Source organism: Rutilus rutilus (genome assembly GCF_951802725.1).
Source record: "Rutilus rutilus genome assembly, chromosome: 24".
NCBI classification, from domain to species: domain Eukaryota; kingdom Metazoa; phylum Chordata; class Actinopteri; order Cypriniformes; family Leuciscidae; genus Rutilus; species Rutilus rutilus.
In genome coordinates, this window is record NC_140228.1 from 15,708,868 (window position 1) to 15,731,925 (window position 23,058).

A 23,058-nucleotide genomic window follows, 5' to 3' on the forward strand; every position below is an offset into this window, starting at 1 on the left:
TTTTTACAATACTAAAGATAATTTTTAATTAAAGTATATTACAGACTTTTAATTCAGACCCTAAAGAATCATATTAGCTTGTACAAAAATGGCATTATATGACCCCTTTAAGGTTAAGTGTTTCAGCCCACTTCCAGCCACTGATTTAAAACAAAAAAACATTTTGGTAATACTTTACAATAAGGTTAATTAGTTAATGTATTAACTTACATGAACTAACAATTCGTGAGCTTAGAATTATAAGGTTCTATCTCCGTTTAGAGTAGTTCTGAGATAGAGCATCAAAGTTTTTAGATCCCAGCTGGCAATGGAGAGATGGAACCTTTTTATTTTATTAATAACTACTAACAAAATATTTTTTTACAAAAATAACACCACACAGGCATTAATAAACACCTAATGGATCAGATTATGTCAAAAACTCAATTTCGACCAAAAGTGGAGATAGGACCTTATAATTCTAAGCTCACGAATTGGCAATACATTTGTTACATTATTTATTAATCTTTGTCCAGTGTAAGTTAGTACAGCTGTTCATTGTTTGTTCATGTTAGTTCACAGTACATTAATGTTAACAAATACAACCTTTGATATTAATAACGTATTAGTAAATGTTGAAATGAATATTAACTAAGATTAATAAATGCTGAAGAAGTATTGTTCATTCTTAGTTCATGTTAACTAATGAACCTTATTGTAAAGTGTTACCAACATTTGAAAAGACCAAACAGAGAAACTGTAGTCTCAGAGTTTATGCATAGACAACCTGCTTCATAATTACTGAGGACATGATATGAATGCAAAAATAAAAAACACAAAAATATTGCTATTTAATCTAAAGTAATCAATACAAGATCATGAGGAAAAAAATGTGATGAAAATATATTGTAAAGCTGCACGATTAATCATTAAAAGGTTGCGATCTCTTTTCAAACACCCACGTGATCTTATTCCTAAATGACACAATTTCAGCTCTGTCTATTAAACCTTTGACAAGTACAATCACAGCAAACATTCAAATCTGCGTTGGCGCTGCCTCTGACCCAGACAGAGATGTCATGTAAAGGTGTGAAACAGTCTTTTTTTTAAACCACACAGTATAATTATTACTATCTTTCAATAATTCAAATTATGACAGAAGAACTGGGATAAAAGTTTATAGTTAGGATATAAAAACTGCTTGAACTTGGTGCTTTTCAGATGACGATTGTATCAATTACATCATTACACCAGTAGGTGGCAACAAGTGACTTGTATGTGTCAAAATGTATTTGTCATTTGAATAATTCATTTAAGAGATTCATTCAAAAACACTAATTCATCTAGTAATGAAACAAGTGAAGTCTTTTGGGTGCTTCTCAAACAGAAAGGCTGTATCCTAGCGAGGCTGTGTCCAGTCCTTTTGATGCTTCTTACGGCGCTTTTCCACTGCATGGTACGGTTCGGTACGGGTCGCTTTGGCGCTTCTCAACTGCACAGTACGATTACTTTTTGGTGATTTTGCACTGCATGGTACAGCTTGGTACGGCTCACTTAAATAGTTCCACCTTTGTTGAGGTTCCAATCATGCCGTACCGATACTAAAATGTGACGTGTGAACAACTGCAGATCACTGATTGGTCAGAGAGAATCGTCACTACCAGCGTCGTTGGATTTGCTACACGACACACCAAACCTGCTAGATTTAAATAGTCAGCAACAGCCACCGCAGAATCATTTGTTCGCACAATTTTTTTAAACGAAAACTTTAAAAAAGAAATGGCTGAATCGTGGTCAGTAGACGAGGTGCAGACGTTCCTCTCGTTGGTAGTGAGGAGCGGATCCAGCGAGAGCTGGATGGGGCGACCAGGAATTACGTTTTTCAGCAACTTATGATCAGTCTATCTATAATCCCACCCACTTTGAAGCAGTACTAAACTGCAGTGGAAAAGCAAACCAAGCTGAGCCATACCATGCAGTGGAAAAGCGCCATTAGGCTGGAAGACTCCTCAGCATTGAAAGCTAGAATGAGACAGTCTAGTAAGCTACGACACACCATGGTCACAACACGAAAATGTAATTTTGGAAAAAATACTTTGTATTAAAAATCTTTATATTAACTGGCCTTTTATTAAAGGGATATTTCACCGCTGGAAAGATGAATGTGTATTTAAATTGGGTCATTTATGTAGTAGAAATGTGAAATTATTTTAGAAGTTGGTGCCTTCTAGACTGAGAAAAGCCAGAAAATGTATTTTTGGGATGTGGATGAAAGACAATAACTCCCAGAATGCACTTGCTTCGCTGCCCTACAGGCCACTCCCAAGCCACGCCTACCTTACAGAGGGCAGTATCGGAAGAAATGATACAACTAGGCTACTAGTTGACTCGAAACTGAAAAGATACCGTTTTATGGTGAGATCCCACCCCCTATGGGCGGGTTGAAAACATGCGGAACGAGCTCCTAATATTCGCTGTAGTCTCTAGCCTCTGGCCAAAAAAGCTAGCCTGGTAATACCAAACTCTGCTACTTCGCTTTGCTTCGTAGACAGAGTCTGGAAGGGCGTAATAGAAAAGCGTTTTCTTTCTCGCGCGGGGCAAGCTTGTCTGAAGTTTAAAATCATTGGTTACCCGTAAGCCAATCACATAACGTTTGGTTAAGAAGTGTGTTATGCGCCGACTCAGCCGCATTGAACTTCAACTGTAAACACATGTATGATGCGAAAACAAAACCATCGAGTGAAATACCGGACTGAACATGGCTGTGAATGACTTTTGCAGATTATGTGAAGTAAAACTACGCATCCACGGTACAATCAGCGTCTACGTCACGGCTCTCAGCCCGCCCTCTGTTCGTTGATTGGCCGGCTGTTTTGAGGCCGGAGGAAAACTGAAAGACAGGTCGATATCTCAGACTGAGTACAGAAGCGAACTGAAATTGAGCGGAAGTACGAAGTCTGACGTAGTCAGGCTACAAAAAAGCCTCAGATGACGCAAAATGGTTTTTTTCAGACACATAATACAGAAATCTCTCGTCTCAGGGGGACATGAGGGAGGGAAGCACGGTCATTCGAAAATACTACCGGGTTTCTACTGATACAAAGCTTAATGCTAATCGGTGAAGTATCCCTTTAATGCAATACAGTGAATGACAACTGTTTGTGGTCTCCCAATGGCTTACATAACTTACATTTACATTTATTCATTTAGCTGACGCTTTTATCCAAAGCGACTTACAATTGCTATATATGTCAGAGGTCACACGCCTCTGGAGCAACTAGGGGTTAAGTGTCTTGCTCAGGGACACATTGGTGTCTCACAGTGGATTCGAACCCGGGTCTCTCACACCAAAGGCATGTGTCTTATCCATTGCGCCACCACCACCACAGTTCTTTTTTGCTTACATTATTGCCACTTTAGTGTTAAGTGATTATTTTACACCAAAACAAAAGATAACATGCCTTCATCTCTGAAAACATTATTTTTGTCTTACATTTCAAAATAAACTCTCGGTTTTTCGTCAGTTCTTTTTTGTGAATTGGAATGTGTGCAAAGGATTGTAAGTGATTTAAGGACACGAAAGATACACTCGATGCATCCTTCAGAATGGGCTGAATGAAGGATGCAAAATGAAGGTTGCCTTCCAAGGATCCTTCAAATTGAGGCGGCCTTCAGCTGCGCTTGATGACGTGGCAGCCGAGATATCTTAATAGGAAATCAGCCTTCCATTTGAGAAGCACCCAAAATAAGCGAGTCATTGAATCGTTCATTCAAGAGATTCATTCAAAAAGCTGATTCAAATAGCCTAATGAATTATGAATCATGAACTTTTTTTTTAATAAAAAAAAAATGTGATTCACAATTTATTCAGAATCGTACAGCTCTAAATACTAGGCTAACTAATGCAAGTAAAAAAAAAAAAGTCCTTACAAATTATTGAAAATATGTGATTGTGAACAGTCAGTAATACAATAAAACAAAAACAAAAACCTAATTACAAACAGCAGGACAAATGCAATAGATAAGATACAAATGAAACAATCAGTGTTTTGATTTTCTCATGCAAGTCTATAAGTATTCAGCTAACAGCCTACTACAGAAATTGAATCAGAAAGATAAAACACAGCATAGTCTTCACTAAGAATTAAACTTGCTTTGATTCTTATTAAGCCAGGGACACACCAAGCCGACGGTCGGCAGTTTTTTGAGTGTCGGCCAACTCAGTTTTTCCAGTGTGTTCTGCACTGTTGGCTCTAGCCGGATGCAGTGGGTTGTTTTTTTTGGCCGACTCAACATGTAGAATCAGCTTCAGGAGAGAGAGAACTCTGATTGGCTGTTCAGCAAACGAATCAGTGCACAAGAAATACGAGCAAAAGTGATGAAAGCAAGCAAAGAAGGTACTTATGGCACAGACAGAAGGCTGTTCCAATTTTACGTCATCTTACCTTAGCATTCGAAATGCACAAATACTTTCATAATATCATAAACCGACTGGAATAAAGAACGTGAGCAGCATGATTGATATTCAAACCGGTCAGTAGGGGTGTGAAAGTCACTGGTCTCACGATTCAATTCGATTACGATTATCACGTCACCGATTCGATATCACCATGCGTTGCATCCTCACTTTTCCATATTACTGCACATACCTAAATTTTCGTCGAATACAAGCAGTCAGATATCCCTTTTTATTTTATCTGTTCCAAGAAAGTACACTTCCTGAATGTCAAATATCAAACAAAACTTAAGCCTGAACAGATGACAGGACCATTTAGAACAAACACTAGTAAATACTAAAAGCACATGAAACTGTCAAGTGTACTAGTTACAATAACGTTCAGACACACTCGCAATCAACTCGCGCGCGCGCACACACACGCTGTAAGTTTTAAAATAGTGGGTGCATTTTTTATTAATCGCCTCCCTCCACCATTTTACACTAGCATGAGAAGCGCGCGTGTGACAAAGGACGTCAGAGAAACGTCAGTAGGCTATAATCTATAATGGTAGCCTATATTACTGTAGCTTCAATGCAACGATTAATTTCAACACCCCTAACGGTAAGCAAGCACTCCTTTGTTTATGGTTTGTATACCTGCAGTCTTAGTTTCACTTTCCCTTTTTGAATGACGAATATACCTGCTTAAATAGACTTATCTCCTTTATATGCAGGCGCAGAACATGCATGCTAGCTGACAGTAGCCTGTAGTCCTTTTGGTGTGTGTTCAAACACAGATTTTTTCCCTGACGCAGACGACAACACAGTCGGCTTTCATCAGCGCTAGTTCTTTGGCGTCGATTTGGTGTGTCCCTACCTTTAAAGCTACAAAAAGGTAATTCAGTCAAGAACAGCGAGTAATTTTCTCTTTTTCTTTTGATTAACATCAATGACAGACACATATATTAGGCTGCTGTCACTTTAAGGCCTCATGCACACAAATCTAATATACTGATACACATTTTATTTTCTCCCATCTGTTTATGTTCACTTAAAGGACAAGTTCGGTATTTTACACTTAAAGCCCTGTTTTCAGATCGTTTCTGATGAAATACAATGGTTAAGATTGAAATTTGGACAAATGCTGCTGGCCCGAGAATTTTCTGTGGTAGCACCCCCCCCCCACCTCCACAATGGCTGCATAGGTGCACTGGAACCATCCTTCCTAAAACGCATTAAACTTTCGTTTACAAAGACGTGAAACTCACCGAGTGGTCAGGGGTGTTCACTGATATGCTCACACAAAAATCACTGCAAAAGATGCTTTCCAACAGGTGTTTTACCATTCGTTGTAAAACTGTGGACCTATTTTTCCAAACGCCTCACACCCGTACATTCTTCCATTGAGAGCTTGAATAATAGACACTCCAGCCCAGTTGAGCCCAACCGGCGGAGTAATACCGTACCTCACAGCACATCCAATACAAGTCAATGGAGTTGGACAAAAACGACGATAAAACCTGTTGGAAAGCATCTTTTGCAGCGATTTTTGTGTGAGCATATCAGTGAACACCCCTGACCACTCGGTGAGTTTCACGTCTTTGTAAACGAAAGTTTAATGCGTTTTAGGAAGGATTGTTCCAGTGCACCTATGCAGCCATTGTGTAGGTGGGGGGGGTGCTCCCACAGAAACCGAAAATTCTCGGGCCGGCAACATTTGTCCAAATTTCAACCATTGTATTTCATCAGAAACGATCTGAAAACAGGGCTTTAAGTGTAAAATACCGAACTTATCCTTTAAGACATAACCAACTGGATTTACTTTTAGGCATGTGCCCGAAACTCAATGTTCACTTTGCTTGTCCGTGTTCTGCTCCGTGTCGGAGCACGGCCACAGAAAGCTGCATGCGGAACAGAGCATGGTCTCTTTCATGCTTTTAATAACTCTAAGAAAGTCACATTACATGCAAGTCTGGGCTTTTAACGAGGGGTGAAAACGCACCACTGGCACAATCATTGTTTTATCTTGATTATCGTGTTTTCATAATCATTGAGTGCCAAAATCGAAATCAAAACTCAGTTTCGATTAATCACACAGCCCTAGTTACCAGACAAAACATTGATAAAAATGACATTTGTCCATGCATACCCTGGTCTTAAATGCACTGTATTCTGATCTGACAAGATTAAACTGTCTGATCACAGGGCATTATACTGAATGCCTAAATGTCCATTGCCTGGCCTTCAACCATGTTCATTTAATATGTCCCTCAACCTGGCTACCAAAGCTTTTGACTTGAAAACTATAAGAGACAAGTTACAATTACCAGTTCAAAGGATCAATAATAAATATGATCTGTCTTATGGAAACTGCAAACAAATCCACAATGTACAAAAAGAGGAAGGAGATCTGGACTTATAAATATTTGTATAAGTCTTTATAAGACTTGTAACATCTGGACTGGCAAAACAGATAGCCTGAAAGATTTGTATAAAGATTGGAAAGAGGAAACTCACCACCCTGGCAGCACGTTCCTGTGATTCACATTTCCTGCAGAACCAGGGGCCTGTGGGGACTTGGACAATACCATAGCAGGCTGAAACAACAGGAATAAAGGACAGATGAGATGATGAGACTTTCTTTCAACTACTGTAAATCTGACAGCTTTACTATTTCTTCCTGTCAAGGTTCGAGATTAATGTGTGAGGGTGTTAAAAATTATATTTTAAGAAATGTGAGAGATATTTGTAGTGCAACAACATCGGGGTATGAAATTAACACCCGCCATCAGCCAAACATAGGTAATTTTTGCACAGTCGGAGTTAACTCTTGTGGCACGTGACTTGTTGTAACGCTGACATTTGACAGGAAATACTGTTGCCTGGATACACTTGAAGAAACCCGTTAGATTATGTCTTGATAAGCAGACAAAACAAAAGCAGCTTGAGCACTTTGCAGAACAAAGGCATGTGAGAAGTTTTCATGTTCTCTTGTGTCACTGGTCTCAAAACAGTTAGTCTTATTTGTATTATCGTTTCAATTTACAGAGAAGTTCACTCATAAGTATTTTGTCATTTTTAGCTCAACCTAAATAGGTTCTAAAACAAACGACAGTGTGAAAGAAAAGCTAGACCAAAAAGAGATCCACGTTCACCTTCAAGGTCAGGGAAAGGTGCAAAGAGAATCCTTTTTTTGTCCAATACAAAGGTCTTTGCATGTTTGTTTAATTTCACATAGGCTTAGGCTATATAAAATGTATTTGATATATTTGAGCTGAGAACATTTAAAACAGCTGATGGCAAAACTAGCCATTGACCATTTATTTTTAGTTGACAAAATGTAATTTCTACACTTGACAAAATGTAAACACATGCAAGTATTCCAATTTCTGTTCCAAATGCGAATGAACATGCAATTCCACTTTCCAATGGCAGGCAAGAAACTAAGCAAAATGTTTTGCTGCATCAATGTCACAAACTGTCAGCTAATCAATAGTCATATCAGAAGCTTGCCCAAACACTAACAATATCATCAGTCTACAAGTCTAAAGGTGACAACTTTACCCATTTGTACTGGATCATCTTCAGCGACCTAACAAAACAGATGCTGAAGAACGAACTGACAGCTCTAAAACCAAATCTTGGATATAGGCTAGGCCTAACACATCTGAACTAAACTTGTCAGCTATTTACATAGCATGCAGAGGCAAAAACTTGTTCATCAAGTTACTCAAGACTGAATATTTCCATTGCATGTATGAATGATAATATATAATAGAAATCAACACCAGGATCTCAATGTCAAAACACTAAACTTTAATGACAGCCCGTCAGTTCTACTTTAAATCAAAAACATAAAAGTTGATTTTCAAAACTCATATTTTTCTGTTTCACACGTCTGTAACCATTGAGGTTCCCACAAAGACAAGATTCTTGAAACCAAGTCAGATATTACTGTGACATCTAGAAGCGTCCCACAAAAAAAAAAAAAATACAAGACAAATAACTACACGTGGGATAACCAATCAAGATCCTGTTAAGAGTCCGGAATTTGTTGACAGCTTTGCTGACTAGCCATAAATGTGTGTTATCAGCCTATCTGTAATGACTTACAGAGCTTGTCTGAATGTGACTCATCTTTGTTTCCATAGCTGTGACTGACACGTTGTTGGTCCTGAGACAGAGATAATGAACAACAACCATGAGCGACATGCTGTTACAGCCGTGTAGCGCTCGTGCTAACGCATAACATTAGCACACGAGCAGGCCTTCGGCGAACCGTTGCTTCACAACAACCGCCACTCCTTAAAAACACTCCAAATTAACCGTTAAAATATTTAACATTTCCTTACTGTTATTCCAATAACACAAACAAGCGACAGTGGTTAAACTTATGTCATACTGACTGTTCGTTGAGCTAAGCTAGGCTAGGCTACGTTATGCTAAGCTAATTCTCTCACCACAACAGACGGAAACTTATCAAAACACCCGCCTCAAGTGAAATAAAATAGTCTTTTATATTTACCTTGGTGGACAGCAACGTTACAGCCGTGACCGTCGCAGTAGACGAGGGGGTTTTCGGCCCAGCCTCTCTCATCCGAACAGACGCAGCAACCACCGATCATCTCCTTCATATTACTCGCCGAATCGTCGTCTTCCTCTGCCAGATACAGCTCGCTGGATACCATCTACCACCAGCAACGCACAAAGACCAACAAAGATGCGGTCGGGCGTTTGTCTCACGAAACCCAATCTCCCCTGTAAGCCGTATTTTATGTTCCATTTCGATGAAAAGCCATATTTCGGTTGCGTTGTTGATGAAGGCGGTTTTTTTTTTTTGGCTCAACACACAAACCCCGTACTGAGGGCTCTCGGGATGTGGAGGCGCGTGTGCGCGCATGCGCGGAAAAGCAGAACACGGGAGGCAGTGGAGTAGAAGAGGCCTCTTGGGGCTGTTTGATCCACGCGGCGAACGCCATCGAATTTTACCACGAGCGTGGGACAAGCTACTGCTCTGCTCTTCTCGCTCCACGTACGATCGTCTGGGAGTTTTGTTTTGAACTGAAAAGACGTTACTTTAAAGTACATTCCATTTTAGAATGTGGCTTGTAATGAGAATTCTGATGCAGGCTCGGGTTACACATGCCGCTAAGGTGCTAAATAACTTAAAAAATAATTAGGCCTGCCAGTTTCTCTTCAGTAGGTTTACCCCCACGTATTTTCAGACTTTGAGTGGTATATATTCTTAAACGTTATAGAAGATAAAGGCAAAGAAATTAACTTTGCAGACAATGAACTTGTGCTCTCAACATTAATTAGGCTAAGTGGTGCTCGTTTAAACTTATTCTTATAATTGAATCCACTAGAAGCAGGCATATATTTAATGTTTAGTCAATTTAGATAGGCCTACTGTAATATTTAGGCCTATAGGTTATGGATATAAAGAGCATTTTTGCTCCAATTAAGGTGAGCGGTATGCCGAAGTTTGACCTAAACTGCCTGTCGGTTACTTAAAGCAAAGATTAGAGGTTATTGTCAATAAACCAACAACAAACGTTTAGGTATAGCCTATAAGCTTCCAGTTTTATTGAATGTCAGGCTGCTTGCATGGGCCATGTTTGACATCATGTGGGAGCATGAAAAAAAAAAAAAAAAGAAGTGCCGTTTAACATCTAGAAAAAAGTAAACAATGTAGCTGCTATCGGGCTTGTTTAAGCCTTAAATCGTAGGCTATAGCGCCAAAATAGTGCACGCACAAATAAACTAATTTAAAACCAAATAGCACAGACCTTGACCCAATGAGGACCCCCTTACTAAACACTAACGTTTTGTCCGAAACACTCGCCTTTTTTCTTTTTTTTCTTTTCTTTTTTACATGTTGTGGAAATCAGGTTACAACGTGCGTCGCTCATATTTATGAATGTGCGTAGGCCTGTATAGTACTTTTTACACACCATTAGACATATTCTCAATTTAAAATGTAGGTGCCCGATCCCATCTTTAACGTTTCATCAATTAGAAAACATTTTACACTATGTTCTTTTGATAGATGACACGAAGAAATAAATCTTAACCTCAAGAATGGCACGTAGCCTACCTCTGCGGTTTCCAGCGTTTTTTGATCTGGTCACTTTAGAATGAATTATTTATATAAATATTTTAACATGTTTTTGGAGTAGGCCTACTATCAAGATAATTCCGCAGTGCCAATAGTTTGACAAGCCTTATAGCGTATTTCGACCTGCCGTGATGTCCATCTCAATTCTCTGATTGAGCTTGTTGATGCAGTAGCCTATAGCCTAAATGTCATTGAAAATAACCTGCCCCCCGCGGACAGTTCAATATTAAGCTAAAGCAAGAATACTCAATAACATTAATAAATTATTTGATTTTACACGTGCAGCATAGTTCAATGTTTTTTTAAAAAATAATAATACGAAACATTTGTATGAAATGTTCCAATAAAATAAATGATCTATTGTAGAATTAGTCCTATTGTGGTTTTCCCTGCTTCAGACCTTTTTGACTTTAACGTTTGGAGTTGTGCCTGATCAGAGTCTCTCTGTCGGAGAAATTTCTTGTGGTGGGGGCGATGTTGATTTGCAATGTTGGAACCTTTAATAACACCACGTAAGTTTAGCTAATTGAGTTACAAGATGTTGACATAAGATTCGCCACAATAAAGCATTTTGTCGTTCTTTATTGATAATGGAAAAAAGTTTTTAAATCACACTAGGCTACTCAATATGTTTACATATGTTACACGGAGTTGCTTGGAATCCACAACAGTCATCTATGCGATTAACAGAGTGGTAGGCCTAATACTTCTTTGCCATACCATTCTTGATCCGCTATTTCACCAGTGTTCGTCCATGATTACTATCTGCAGAAAGTCAGTGATATAAACAATCTGATGAAAGTATTTAATAGTTCATATTCGCATTTTAAATAGGCTACCCTATTTAAGGATAGGTGATATTGGCTTCTTTTCACATAAGTTGCACACCGGTTTTGCGCTTAAATAATCTTCCGTAACGGTGTTAAGGTCTGTAACGAATGTCAAACAGAGAGGTGAAATGGGTGACGTGTTTTTTTTTCCTGTCAAGGGCAGGGATACCCCAGATCCGGAGTCGAAGTGATAGGAAAAGTTTGCCTGTAGTAGCACGAGTTCTGTTTTACGCAAAGACTTGTGGGTAACTCAGGGGCAGGCACATACGCAGATATGACACAGCAGGGTGAAAGGTTATTTCAGCCCACCCCCAACCAGCTCACTCTGTAAATTCAGGTTGCATGTACCAACTCATACGTTCTGAAAGAAGAATGTAGCCTACTTAAGATGGGATATAGAACTAATCACATTTTGGCATAAATATCCACTGATTACTTTTAATGATTGCTTTCAAAGACGTAAATGGATGTTGGTTTAAGTACTGATATTGTTAAAGTGTGCCTCATGATTTTCATGGACACGACAGACGTTCTGTGTGCACGTGTGTACACGAGAGAGATCGTGTTGGTTTATCTCCATTTAGAGTATTCGTCCCACGAGATGTTTTCGTCATGTTATTGAAAGTCGCTCAACATACTGCATCATTGAAAGGAGCATTTCGACAACAATCATTTGGTGGAGTAGTCGTGCAATGTTTTGATTGTGCTAGAACTTTAAAGGGATATATATCTTTATGCTTCATCCGTGACTTTATATGCCAAGCTATCGTGAATGCAAAGAAGACATTTTACTAAAATGTTTAAAACTTAAATAGTTGTCTAAATTCGTCATCAGAGAAATTCTAAAAACGTATTCGAAATCGCTGAAACGCTGCCTCCTATAAAATTACTAGACAACTTACATCCAAAGGAAATGTGTTCTTTGTTCTCCTATTGTTAGCTAAAGCGCGACGAACAAACGTCCTCTTACCTCTCACGTTCTCTAATGTGAGAATCTTCTTCATCAAACTTTGAGCTCGCGATCCTTAGCGAAAAGTATGTGCACATTTACTTGATTTAACATAATGATAAATGGGCTGCAGTGCGCATTTTTATTTGTCACCGGACGTCTTTCCCATGCTGTTTGAGACTCCGCGCACGTTGTAGTGAGGTAGCCCACGCGGACCCCCACTCGGTGAGTCCGTCACGTTTAAGGGTCCAGGGCCCATCCTGATTTCACCGCAATAAACGAATCCAACTCACAACTCTCCCAAGAAGCGATCAAAAAATTTATTCTTTTCTTGGTTATTAAAGAAATCACGAGTTTTAGCCTGTCGATTTGTTCACATAAAAGGGGTAAGAAATCATTACCTTTAGCTAGGCTATATAAATATAGCCTATAGCAACAGCATTATATAAATAGCCTTAATAATAATTCATCCCCGTATTTTCTCACTGACCTATAACGTCTGCATGGTACTTCCAATAGTCTTTGTGATCTAAATTAAACAATTGTGTTTGTGTTTGTTGTCTGATTAACTCAGCTTTGTGATAGTTATATAGGCTAGTGTATGCTTTTTAATTAATTTATTTGCATCGCATATATAATAATATAGCCTGTAAACAAATAAATATATTCAAAGAAGGCTCCCTAGAACGCGCTATTAGTGTTTCCAGTCAATTGCATTGGAAGTGGGCTAATTAAATCCCAACGTTGTGCGCGTTCTTTGATCAATGATTAATTTGAGTTAACTTGATTTTCGAAAAGTGATCAACTTTTGAAATAAATCTTAAAACGGGACAGCAAAACATTTCTAAAGGCAAACCAACCCCTCAACTCTTCACCCACGACGATGCACACTGGGTCGAAGATCAATCATTATCACTCATGTCACAATTGAGGACTATTCAAGCTGTGAGGTTTCAGAATCAAAGGACCAGGATCTGCATGTTGTCTTTCAAATGAGGTGTGCCCCTCGGATAAAAGTTATAGAGAGTTCAGCGGAGGTTGGAATAAAATTTACTATCAACAGCGCTAGACTGCAGAACATTAAAGTAGGCTACCAATGTATGCAAGAAAAATAATCATGTTACATAATACAGCTCATTATTGCAGGTCCAACAATATTAGAGACATTTTCTAATCGCTCAATTTGGTCACTGCATACAGAATAACTGCATAGCTGCTATAAACTCTTTGAGCGGAAATAAACTGTCTTCTATAGCCTAAGCATGAAACTCTGGAAAAAAAAAACTCTGATATTAATCTGTAGCCTAAGAGTTACCAATTTTATTTTCTTTGTATGCAAATTTGTACCCTTTATTTAGGCGAATATATGTTGCCAATATATTACATTATTTTTTAATCCCGGTGTTATTTAAGAGCTTATTTGCAAACATACATAAACACTGTGTTTGTTCGATAAAGCAGCTGCAGCAGGACCCACAGTAAGGAGCTGCACTAGGACTCAACGCTGAAGGATTAGACCGAGTGTACTGAATGGTGAACAGTGAACAGAACGACGACTCAATAGTAATGTAGCCTGGAGTATAGAGTGACATACATTCCCTTGAAAATCTTTATGAACTACAGTCTATAAATGTTGCCGCCCCTGCGTTGAGTGAGGTGGTACCGCGTACATTCTAAATACCGACGCTGAATTTGGCACTAAAAGGGCTTTGGTGGTTAACACGAACCACTTCCACCTCATAGCATGTATAGCTCTGTGCATGGCACAATCATAAGCACGGACGCAATAATGGTAAGCTAGCATTTTACAATTCATCATCAATAGCAATACAATGACGGCACAGAGGGTTTAATTTATCCTAACTATTCAAGTGTGCCATAAAAGTATTTCAACCAATAGGCCTAAGTTATATCAATAATCAATTAATATTAAGTAGGCCTACTAATAGGTTACAATGACAAACTGATATCCTGTACTAGCACTTTCAACAAGCTACGCTGAAAGCACTGTCAGTAAATATCACCGTCAGGGCCTGATACAAGTTCAAACCATGACGCTGGTTTGCTCATCCTGACTCATTTCCTTTTTATAGGCCAATTGGCACTAAGTGAAGTAGCAGGCAGGTCATTTACATTCAAAAGATGGAATGATTGAAATTGAACAAATTAATGAATTATATGTTTCCAGTCATTAGAACAGTCATAAATGTATAGCAAAACATCGAATACTTTTGGGTCCTAAAACTACCTGAAAAGCAAGGACTTTTACTCCTGCCAGGTTATTGCTGCCTTCACGTGCTATCGGAATTATCGTAAATTCGAGTTTCCTAGTTAAAAATTGGACATGAACGCCCTCTCAAGTCGTATTTACCACTGGGAAGCTCGGGCATAATTTTGATACCCAAGTTTCCGAGATGGGCGGGCCACAAACTTTAAACATTGTGGAGGGGAGAACGATTGCTGCTGTGACTGGTAGCCTAACTTAGCCTATTAGTTTTTTTCCGCAATAGCTAGCCTACATCGCGTTGTCTTGTCGTTGAAGCATGTTTACAAATATTAATAATAATTTGAATAGCGTATCCCTGTTTTACACACAGCGAAAATAGCCTGTATTTGACCGAAATTCCAGAATCGGCAGATCCTGATAGCGTGGTAAATGTTTATACCCTATGGTTTTCAATGAATAGGACGCTAAATATAATTTTGGCTTTAATAAGATTTTTCCTATAAATAAGTAAGAATAAAAATGTCCTCCATGATTCCTGTTCTTTCCGACAACAAAGCACTTGAATGACAAGCTCATAATCACGACTTCAGAAGTGGAAGGCAGTGAAAGGCAGCATCATTCCATGAAAAACATACTGTATCAGGAGTGTTTAGTGTTTCACAATGTTTGTACGTTTTTACAAGGAGTTTTGTGAAATCATAATGTGCCTACATGTGCATTTAAGTTTAGCAGAAGAATTTTCTGTCAAATAACGTAGGCTATGCACAAAAAAAAGAAAAAGAAAAGTATTGTATTGAACTTTTTTTTCTGTCCATTCTCTTTCCTCACCATTGTAAAACGGCATATGTCTGTACACCGACACAAACGGGGGAGGGGGCAGTCTTTGCTCGTGAAGACCCGTTATTTTCTCTTTCACGTTGGTAGGAAGTGGGATGGAGGCCTGCCTGATCTGTGAAAAAATGGACTTTGTTCGACCGCAAAAGAGTATGAATAATAGCCTATCTTTCTAACTCACACACACTCATAGGCAGACCTAGTAGGCTATATGAGTCTATAATTACGATGATTTTACGTTGAAACATTTACCTGTGCTACAAATATTCGTATTTGTTTAATTTTTGCACACACGTGTTTCTTACATTGTTCTCTATAAAATTATTATATGCTGATTCATCAGTTCTGGTTTTAAAATGTGAAAATATGTAAAAAAAAACTGAAGATTTCTCAAAAACCTGGCTAAATTATTCTACACACATAAGGGCGTGCTTACACACACAGATGCCACACACACACACACACACACGCGCGCGCGCACACACACACACACACACAGAGAGAGAGAGAGTAGCTGAGTTAATGTATATTGTGATGTAGCCTAAGTTGATTACATATGCAAAGAAATAAAAAACACAATACACAATTGTTTACTAATCTTTTTTTCCATCTGAATTCAAATGAGCTTTGGGGTTGGAAAAATGCATCCATCGATATTTTTATTCGGCTTTTTTACTTGCCGCTGTAAATAAACAATGTTTGCTTCAAATACCAGGTTTTATCTCTGTTTGAGTTAAACATGCTTATCTCGCTGAAATTAAATAGATTAAAAAAAAGAAAAAAAGCCTAATAATAATTAATGCATCCGATCGTGCAGAGTGTAAAGACATTTAAAATGATAAAACGCATTGGCTATAAATGAAATGCGATAGCGACATCAAGACAATGTTCTCTTTGTTTATATATATATATATATATATATATATATATATATATATATATATATATATATATATATATATATATATATAAATAAGATGCACATCAATTTGCCAGACCCGTTTGTCAGCATTAGGGCTAATTTTTCAAAACAAAAAAAGTTGTAACAATACTCCGACAAAATGACTCATATTAATTTCTACGAAAGAACTTATCACGAGTGAATTATTAGCTTTAAGAGAGGTGGGATTACAACAGTATGGTAATCAGCTAGGGGGATGGGGGTGGCTATGGGTGGAATATCCATTTTTTATTGCATCACCTGTCAGTAACGTCCAATCAGCGTCGACTTTGGGGGCATTAATTGATGAAGGTGTCTCCGGCCTTGCTCAGTTCCCACTGTCATTTTATTTGTGACTAAACCAGCAACGGGAATAGCAGCTGCATTTTGGGCTCTATTTCTCTCTCTCCTTCTCTGTCTCTCTCTCTCGCTCTCTCTCTCTCTCTCTCGCTCACTCCCTCTCCTTTTCCCTTCCCTACTCTCTTCGCTTTTTATCCTTCTCACTGGCAGTGCAGTTCACCTTCCTCTTTTCCTCATGGCCAAATGGGAAGGGAGCTGAGGGAGCGCAGGTATACAGGAGCTCAGACAGGCAGCAGCCAGCCTGTCGGCAACATCACACACATTCCATCGATCATGCAGTGCTCAGGTCAATGGACTGATTGTTTTCATTCAAACAGGCCATTTCATTTTTATTTTTCTATTTAAAACTTTTTGTTCATCACGCAGTGTGGACATGTCACAGCCCATGCTGTACCGGTCAGCAGAATGCCTTGAAATAAAGAAGCAGCACTAAAGCTACTTTAAGGACATCCGTCGCGCTAAATGTTGGAATTAATGCAATGAAGAAAATGGGGGACTTGGAATCCGGTTTTGAGGAAATGCAGGGTGTAAAGCTTGGGTATTTGGTTATCAAAGGCAAACAGATGTTTGCCCTCTCTCAAGTCTTCACCGACCTCTTGAAAAATATTCCGCGGACTACTGTACACAAACGAATGGACCATTTAAACGTGAAGAAGCATCACTGTGATCTGGAGGAACTGCGAAAGCTCAAAGCAATAAATTCTATAGCTTTCCACGCAGCTAAATGCACTCTGATTTCAAGAGAGGACGTTGAGGCACTGTACTTTTCATGTAAAACTGAGCGCGTATTGAAATCAAACAAAAGAAGGGAAAAGACAAAAAATGCCTCGGAAAAAATGTGTGACGGCAAAAATCACACAGCTACCAAAAGTGACTTTTGGAGAGAAAAAGTTTGGTTGAGTTTGCATGGCGTTCCACAGACTTTTTCATTCAAAAATAAAGCTGTTCGACAGGACCCTGTCCCTCGCACTCACTCAAATCTACCTCAAATTTACAGTAAATCCTTCGCCCGTGACTTTCAACCGGTCACGAAGTCGGCATCTACAACCTTTAAAAACTATGAAACAGATCAAAAACCTGACAATTGCGTGGCTTTTAATCAGAAACATACGTTTTTTCGGCACGTTGTGAGTCGGCAACCGCTGATCTATCAGTCCGCCATTGCAGCGCAGGCGAAGCACCAAGGCAACGCAGATCTACTTTACAAAAGGAAGAGGAAGCGCGAGAGCTGCGCGAGGCAGTTTTGGTCGAGGAGCAAACGCAGCCATCCGGTTTTGGTCGTCCCGAAGTGCTGTAAACCAAAAGTTCCCCACGGATCTTTGAGCCAGTTTCATCACCTCGAGCATGGATTATACGTTGATCCTCGGCATACTGGACATTTTCAGGAAAGCTGCAGCAGCGACACGGAATCTAGCTCCATTTCAGAACGGGTGAACAACGATTCGGATTTCGGGTCGAGTTTCTCTACCACCAGCAACTCCGGGACTTCAGATGAGGAGGAGGAGGAGGATGACTCTCTGTCGGACTCTTCGGATGTCAGTAGCGACGAAGAGACCTCGTCCCAGTCTGATTCCAGCTCTGTATCCAGTCAAGTTTCAGTCCAGAGTATTCGTTTCAGGCGTGCAAGGTTCTCAAGTCTCAACACTAAAGCACCTCTGCTCTTACAGCCAACTTTTCACTACAGGCCTAATGTGCAGAACATACCCACTAACCAAGGAGTAAAGACAACTTTGGATTGTGAAAGAACTGGCAAAACACAAAAATCGGACTTCACATCGTCCAGGGACGCACACAGGGATGGTGATGCCGCAAACGTTCAGAAGTTTTGCCCGGTGCGGACCTGTTTCCCAGATTTAAGAGAAAACGAGGGCTCTGAAGCACCATCTCGCCTTGAATTTTCAAATGATCCAAAGACAACAGACTCTGTCGCTAACAAAATTAAAGATACTGGGCTCACACCTAATGCAAATGGAAACAAGGCGTTTCCCCAACAAAGAATACCGGGTTCTGCAAACAAATGCTCCCAAGCCTCCCACTGTGTTCAGGACAAAGAAATAACGGTTTGTAAGTCTTCTGACAGCAATCTTTCATTAGCAGCAAATTCCAGGAGGGAAGCAAAAACTTCCCTCAAACTGCCTTCACCTCTAAAACCTATTAAAACAGAGGCCGAGGAGCTCATCACTACCTCAGGCTTTAACAATGAGGGCAACCGGACAGTAAAAACGCCAACATGTTTACTCAACAACGTGAAGATTAAAGTCGAGGACACCTTTGACGAATATGAATATGCAAATCATCCCCTGGAATATCAATGTAAGGATAACGACTCTGATGGTCAGCGTATCAGTTATCATTTTAAGGAAACGGACCATTGCAACGCCATCGAGAGCTCTGTTCAAAAACACCCTCCCTGTAACGAGGAATCAAGAAGCACTTTAAACACTCCTTGTTCCGAGGAAGGGGAATGCAAAAATGGGGCAAGGGTCAGAAAAAACTACAGGGCAATGCTTCTGGGTAAGAAAGCCGAGAGTGTGAGGACATCCGCGAAATCGGGTGCAAAAGTTGACCGGAGCCCCCGTTCTGCCGGAAAATTCGCAAGCAACGAGGGATCGAATGAAGACTGTGCAGGCGCGAGCAAACGCAAACGAGCGAGCGCAAATGTAGCATCTCTGAAAAAGCCCTTCAGATTCATGGCGAATTTTCCCTCTCCGCCGTCTCTTGTTCTTGGCAGCGATGGAGATTTGAGTCCCGCTTACTCTTTGAACTCTTTAAGAAGTAACCAACTGCCTCATCGTTCTCACCCAGTGTGGGGATGGCAGCTCGGTCATTCAGTTGTTCCTCCCCCTCCAAGCCACAAATTCAGGAAAGCCTCTGTTATCCCTTGAACTGTTGTTTTGAGCTCGGGGGAAATGTCTTAAAACTGTGACAAGCACTGATTCCCGTATATATTGTTTTGTTTTCATCGTTGTTTGCAATGCATACGTCTCTGGCCTGTTGTTATGAAGCGCACACCGTCCTTATATAACACAGGCTCTATTCGTCGAGGTTTGGGACTCGGGAATATACGGAGGTATTTATAATAAGCTGGGCTGGCAAAAAAAAAAACACACAAAAAAAACACCGATTGTTTTCAAAATAACATTATTGGCATTGTGGAGCTGTTTGTGACCTGATGGACTAGACTCTCATGGAGCAAATGTTGGCTCATTTTGCAGGCAGGGTTAACCATCTCTCATATGGATGGCGTTATAGTGATTGTCAGGTCTGTGTCAACTAAAATGCTGATTTTGTTTTTAAAACATCTGCCTTTGTCGGTATATTTTAGGCCAATGTTTTTTTTTTCTTTCTTTACGCTTCATCTACATACTGTATTTCTGAATTACTGTTGGCCGATGATCCATACCCTTCTTATTTATTAATTTTAAGGGTGCTCCCCAATTGTTGGTGCCTGGTTGTGTTCACTCACACGCAGCACACCATAACTCTCACGGTAGGCCCAACACAATGGCCCACTAACTGACAATCAAGAGCTGTTTGATTTTGCACGATGTAATAGAGGGAAAACACCAAATCGATCTCCTTCTATAGCACATCCATAGCTTAAGGTATAGAACAGCTAAAGCACAAATTTACCATGCATTGCACTTTGCTAATGCCCATTAAGGTGAATTAGTGATGTGTTTTTATTTTTCGATTTTCTTCCGCAAAAGAGCCATCGCAAGATAACCCAAAAACCTTTTTAAAATTTCTAATTATTAATGTGGTGCTATTTTTCAATATGTTCGTTTGCTTTTAAAAGGAAGTTTTGTTGGTCGTTCTTATTGTAAATGGTGCCGATAGCGACCTATAGGCATACAGACAGCTGCAAACAACATCGTTTTACATATACGAAATAAAAGAAAAAGACCTCGTTAGTGGAATATACACACATTCTGGTCAGGGTATACTTAGTAAATGTTTATTTCTCTTTGACTCAAGTAGCCTTGTTCTTTTCATATGGTGTTTTGATTGTATTTTACTTCACTAGGCCTGTTTTCCAAGGATATGGATTACCTTGGCACTCGAAAGTGTAACCTTAAAAAAAACATTCAAGTTTTAACTTGGTGTTCAACTAGAGTACCCTGCCCCATATAAATGCCTTGTGATGAATGTACTGTGACGTAGCCCACCATATTTGTTTACTTCAGCAAAAGCAGACAGCCTCCAAAACAGGCCTTTAAAAGCCAATTGTAGCCTATCTTTGATTGGATCAGCCAAGGAACCAAATTATAAATTTTCTGATTATATTTCAGAGGGGGAAAAGAAAAAATCAACTAGCCTACATTCTAATGTCTTACACACGCACACACACACACACACACACACACACACACACACACACACACACACACACACACACACACACACACACACACACACACACACACACACACACACACAAACCCAAACCCCTAAATAAATCAAAACATGTGAGTAATCACTGAATAGGCAGACTATGCAGATTTGGCTAAAGCGAGGCTACCGGGTTCACGTCATTCTGAGAAAACACGTAATAGACTTTAACGGTATTTAACGTATTAAAGTATGGGCCCATTACGTGTGCTTTGATTTACGTGTGCAAGTGGGGATATACACTATGTAGAGTATTAGGCGAAATTGCATCGCTTTCTGAATGTTCCAATACGCGATAGTATGAAACTCTGACAGGTGAATGATTAAAATATAGTAGGCCTATATTTTTTTAACGCGACTATTTAATGTCTGCTCTCTCGAGCGTCTAAAAGGAAAATTTTGTTCCTTTCTTTGTCAAGGTGCACTGCGGACTGACAGAATAGCTATGTCGTCCCAACTTCACAGGACTTAATTCAAAACTAGCCAAATTAAACAGAATGTAGCGCACACATTACAACCCCATTGAGTTAAAGAATTTCACGATCTCCACAATGAACAGAAATGGGAAAATGACTCACTGTAAACATGGTAGCTTAGGATTTATCTGGTCAAGGTGGACTTTGATTTTTTTTATATATATATCTGCTTTTGCTAAAATACTTGAGGTCAGATTTTGACGTTTTTTTCTTAAATTGAAGTCACTGGGTGTTTATAAAAATGCATATTTATTTTTGTGATTTTCCTGTTTTTTTTGTATACCATTGTTGTGTAGGATAAATGCACTCGAAATGAAAACTTGAAAACGTGAGGTGGATTTTGAAGCACTTTCTTTTTTTTCTTTTTATGGTGAAACTGTTCATTAAATACATCTGAGTGTGATGTGATATGATCGTTCATTTTTAGCTTTTAATTCATTAATATTCATTTTTATTATTAGGCTATAATCAACCGTTGTTTGTCCCTTTCTTGAGGTTTAAGCAAGTTCAAACTTTAAGATAAGTTGTTTATTGTAAAGAAAAGTGTTGGTGTGGGGGATGGGTTTAGAAACTGATGGTCTCGTGCCCTGCTATACACACTATGCACTCAATCCCACTACTTATAAGCCTATAACCACACATGAGCGCGCTTAGGATATAGGCTACTCTAATCAGGGAAAAGAAACGGGAAAAGCGAGTACGTAGAAACAGCACATTTCAGAAGAGGATTTCTACAACATGATCTGGTTACACTACCATGTTTTCATATAGTTTTTTGTAGTGGGCTATTCCGTGTGAGACTGAGAAGAGGGAGCATAATGTCTCTGGTAGGCTATAACATATTACGATCAGCTGCTCAAGATAAACTGCTTCTTCTGACTTCCTTTCTCCAAGGAGAGCAAGATTAAAAGCAGAGAGGGAGGAGGAAGAAAATTAAGGACAAAGCCTTTGAAAAAGATTGAAAAATTACTCCATAACGGCGCGCAATAAGCATGCACCGCTGCTGGTTCCTCGTGAACGGAACCTCCTGAGAAACAAGCGACAAATTAAATTGTTAACTTGATCATTTGTGCATAGAAAATCAAGTGTCATAGTCTCAGCAGCCACTTGTTTGTAGACTGTGGTAAATATGTAGAGAGGGGGGTTTGAGAAGGTTGGTGTCCTTCTAAATAACTCTAAATACTTTTAAATTCACCTGATTTACCTTTTCATAATTAACTAAATATAAGTATTTGTCAGTGATTTATTTCTTAAACCTTTCATATCAATTTCATAGGCATATTGTATTTCAGTATGTGTAGAATCATATTTTTTTAGTCATTAGAGATTTGTGCCGAAAAAGGCCACAAGATTAATCTCTAGATCTAAAATAAAAATGTTAATAAAATGATGTAATTGCAATACCAAATAAATATTATTTACAGCTAAATATATAGCCTAAAATAAAATAATAGAAAATATTTACTGGTATTGTTTATGCTTCCACACAGATAAGCTGTTTCGTCCACAAGCAAA

General features: G+C 39.2%; 2 protein-coding genes across 6 annotated transcripts in view; one reads left to right on the forward strand and one right to left on the reverse strand.

Moving 5' to 3' along the window:
• Positions 1-10,050, reverse strand: part of mllt10 (MLLT10 histone lysine methyltransferase DOT1L cofactor) — a 53,998-nt gene extending 43,948 nt beyond the window's left edge. For all 5 annotated transcript variants that reach the window (XM_084399248.1, XM_084399247.1, XM_084399246.1 and 2 more), the window contains exons 1-2: positions 8,943-10,050; positions 6,935-7,014 (exon numbers count right to left, since the gene is read on the reverse strand). In XM_084399248.1, the coding sequence (XP_084255374.1) occupies positions 6,935-7,014; positions 8,943-9,105 (243 nt within the window). In that variant the 5' untranslated portion in view covers positions 9,106-10,050. The remainder of the gene's footprint in view (positions 1-6,934; positions 7,015-8,942) is intronic.
• Positions 10,051-16,638: 6,588 nt separating this feature from the next.
• Positions 16,639-21,951, forward strand: skida1 (SKI/DACH domain containing 1). Its single transcript, XM_084399637.1, has one exon. The coding sequence runs from the start codon at positions 17,155-17,157 to the stop codon at positions 19,558-19,560; it is 2,406 nt and encodes an 801-aa protein (XP_084255763.1). The 5' UTR covers positions 16,639-17,154; the 3' UTR covers positions 19,561-21,951.
• The last annotated feature ends 1,107 nt before the right edge of the window (positions 21,952-23,058 follow it).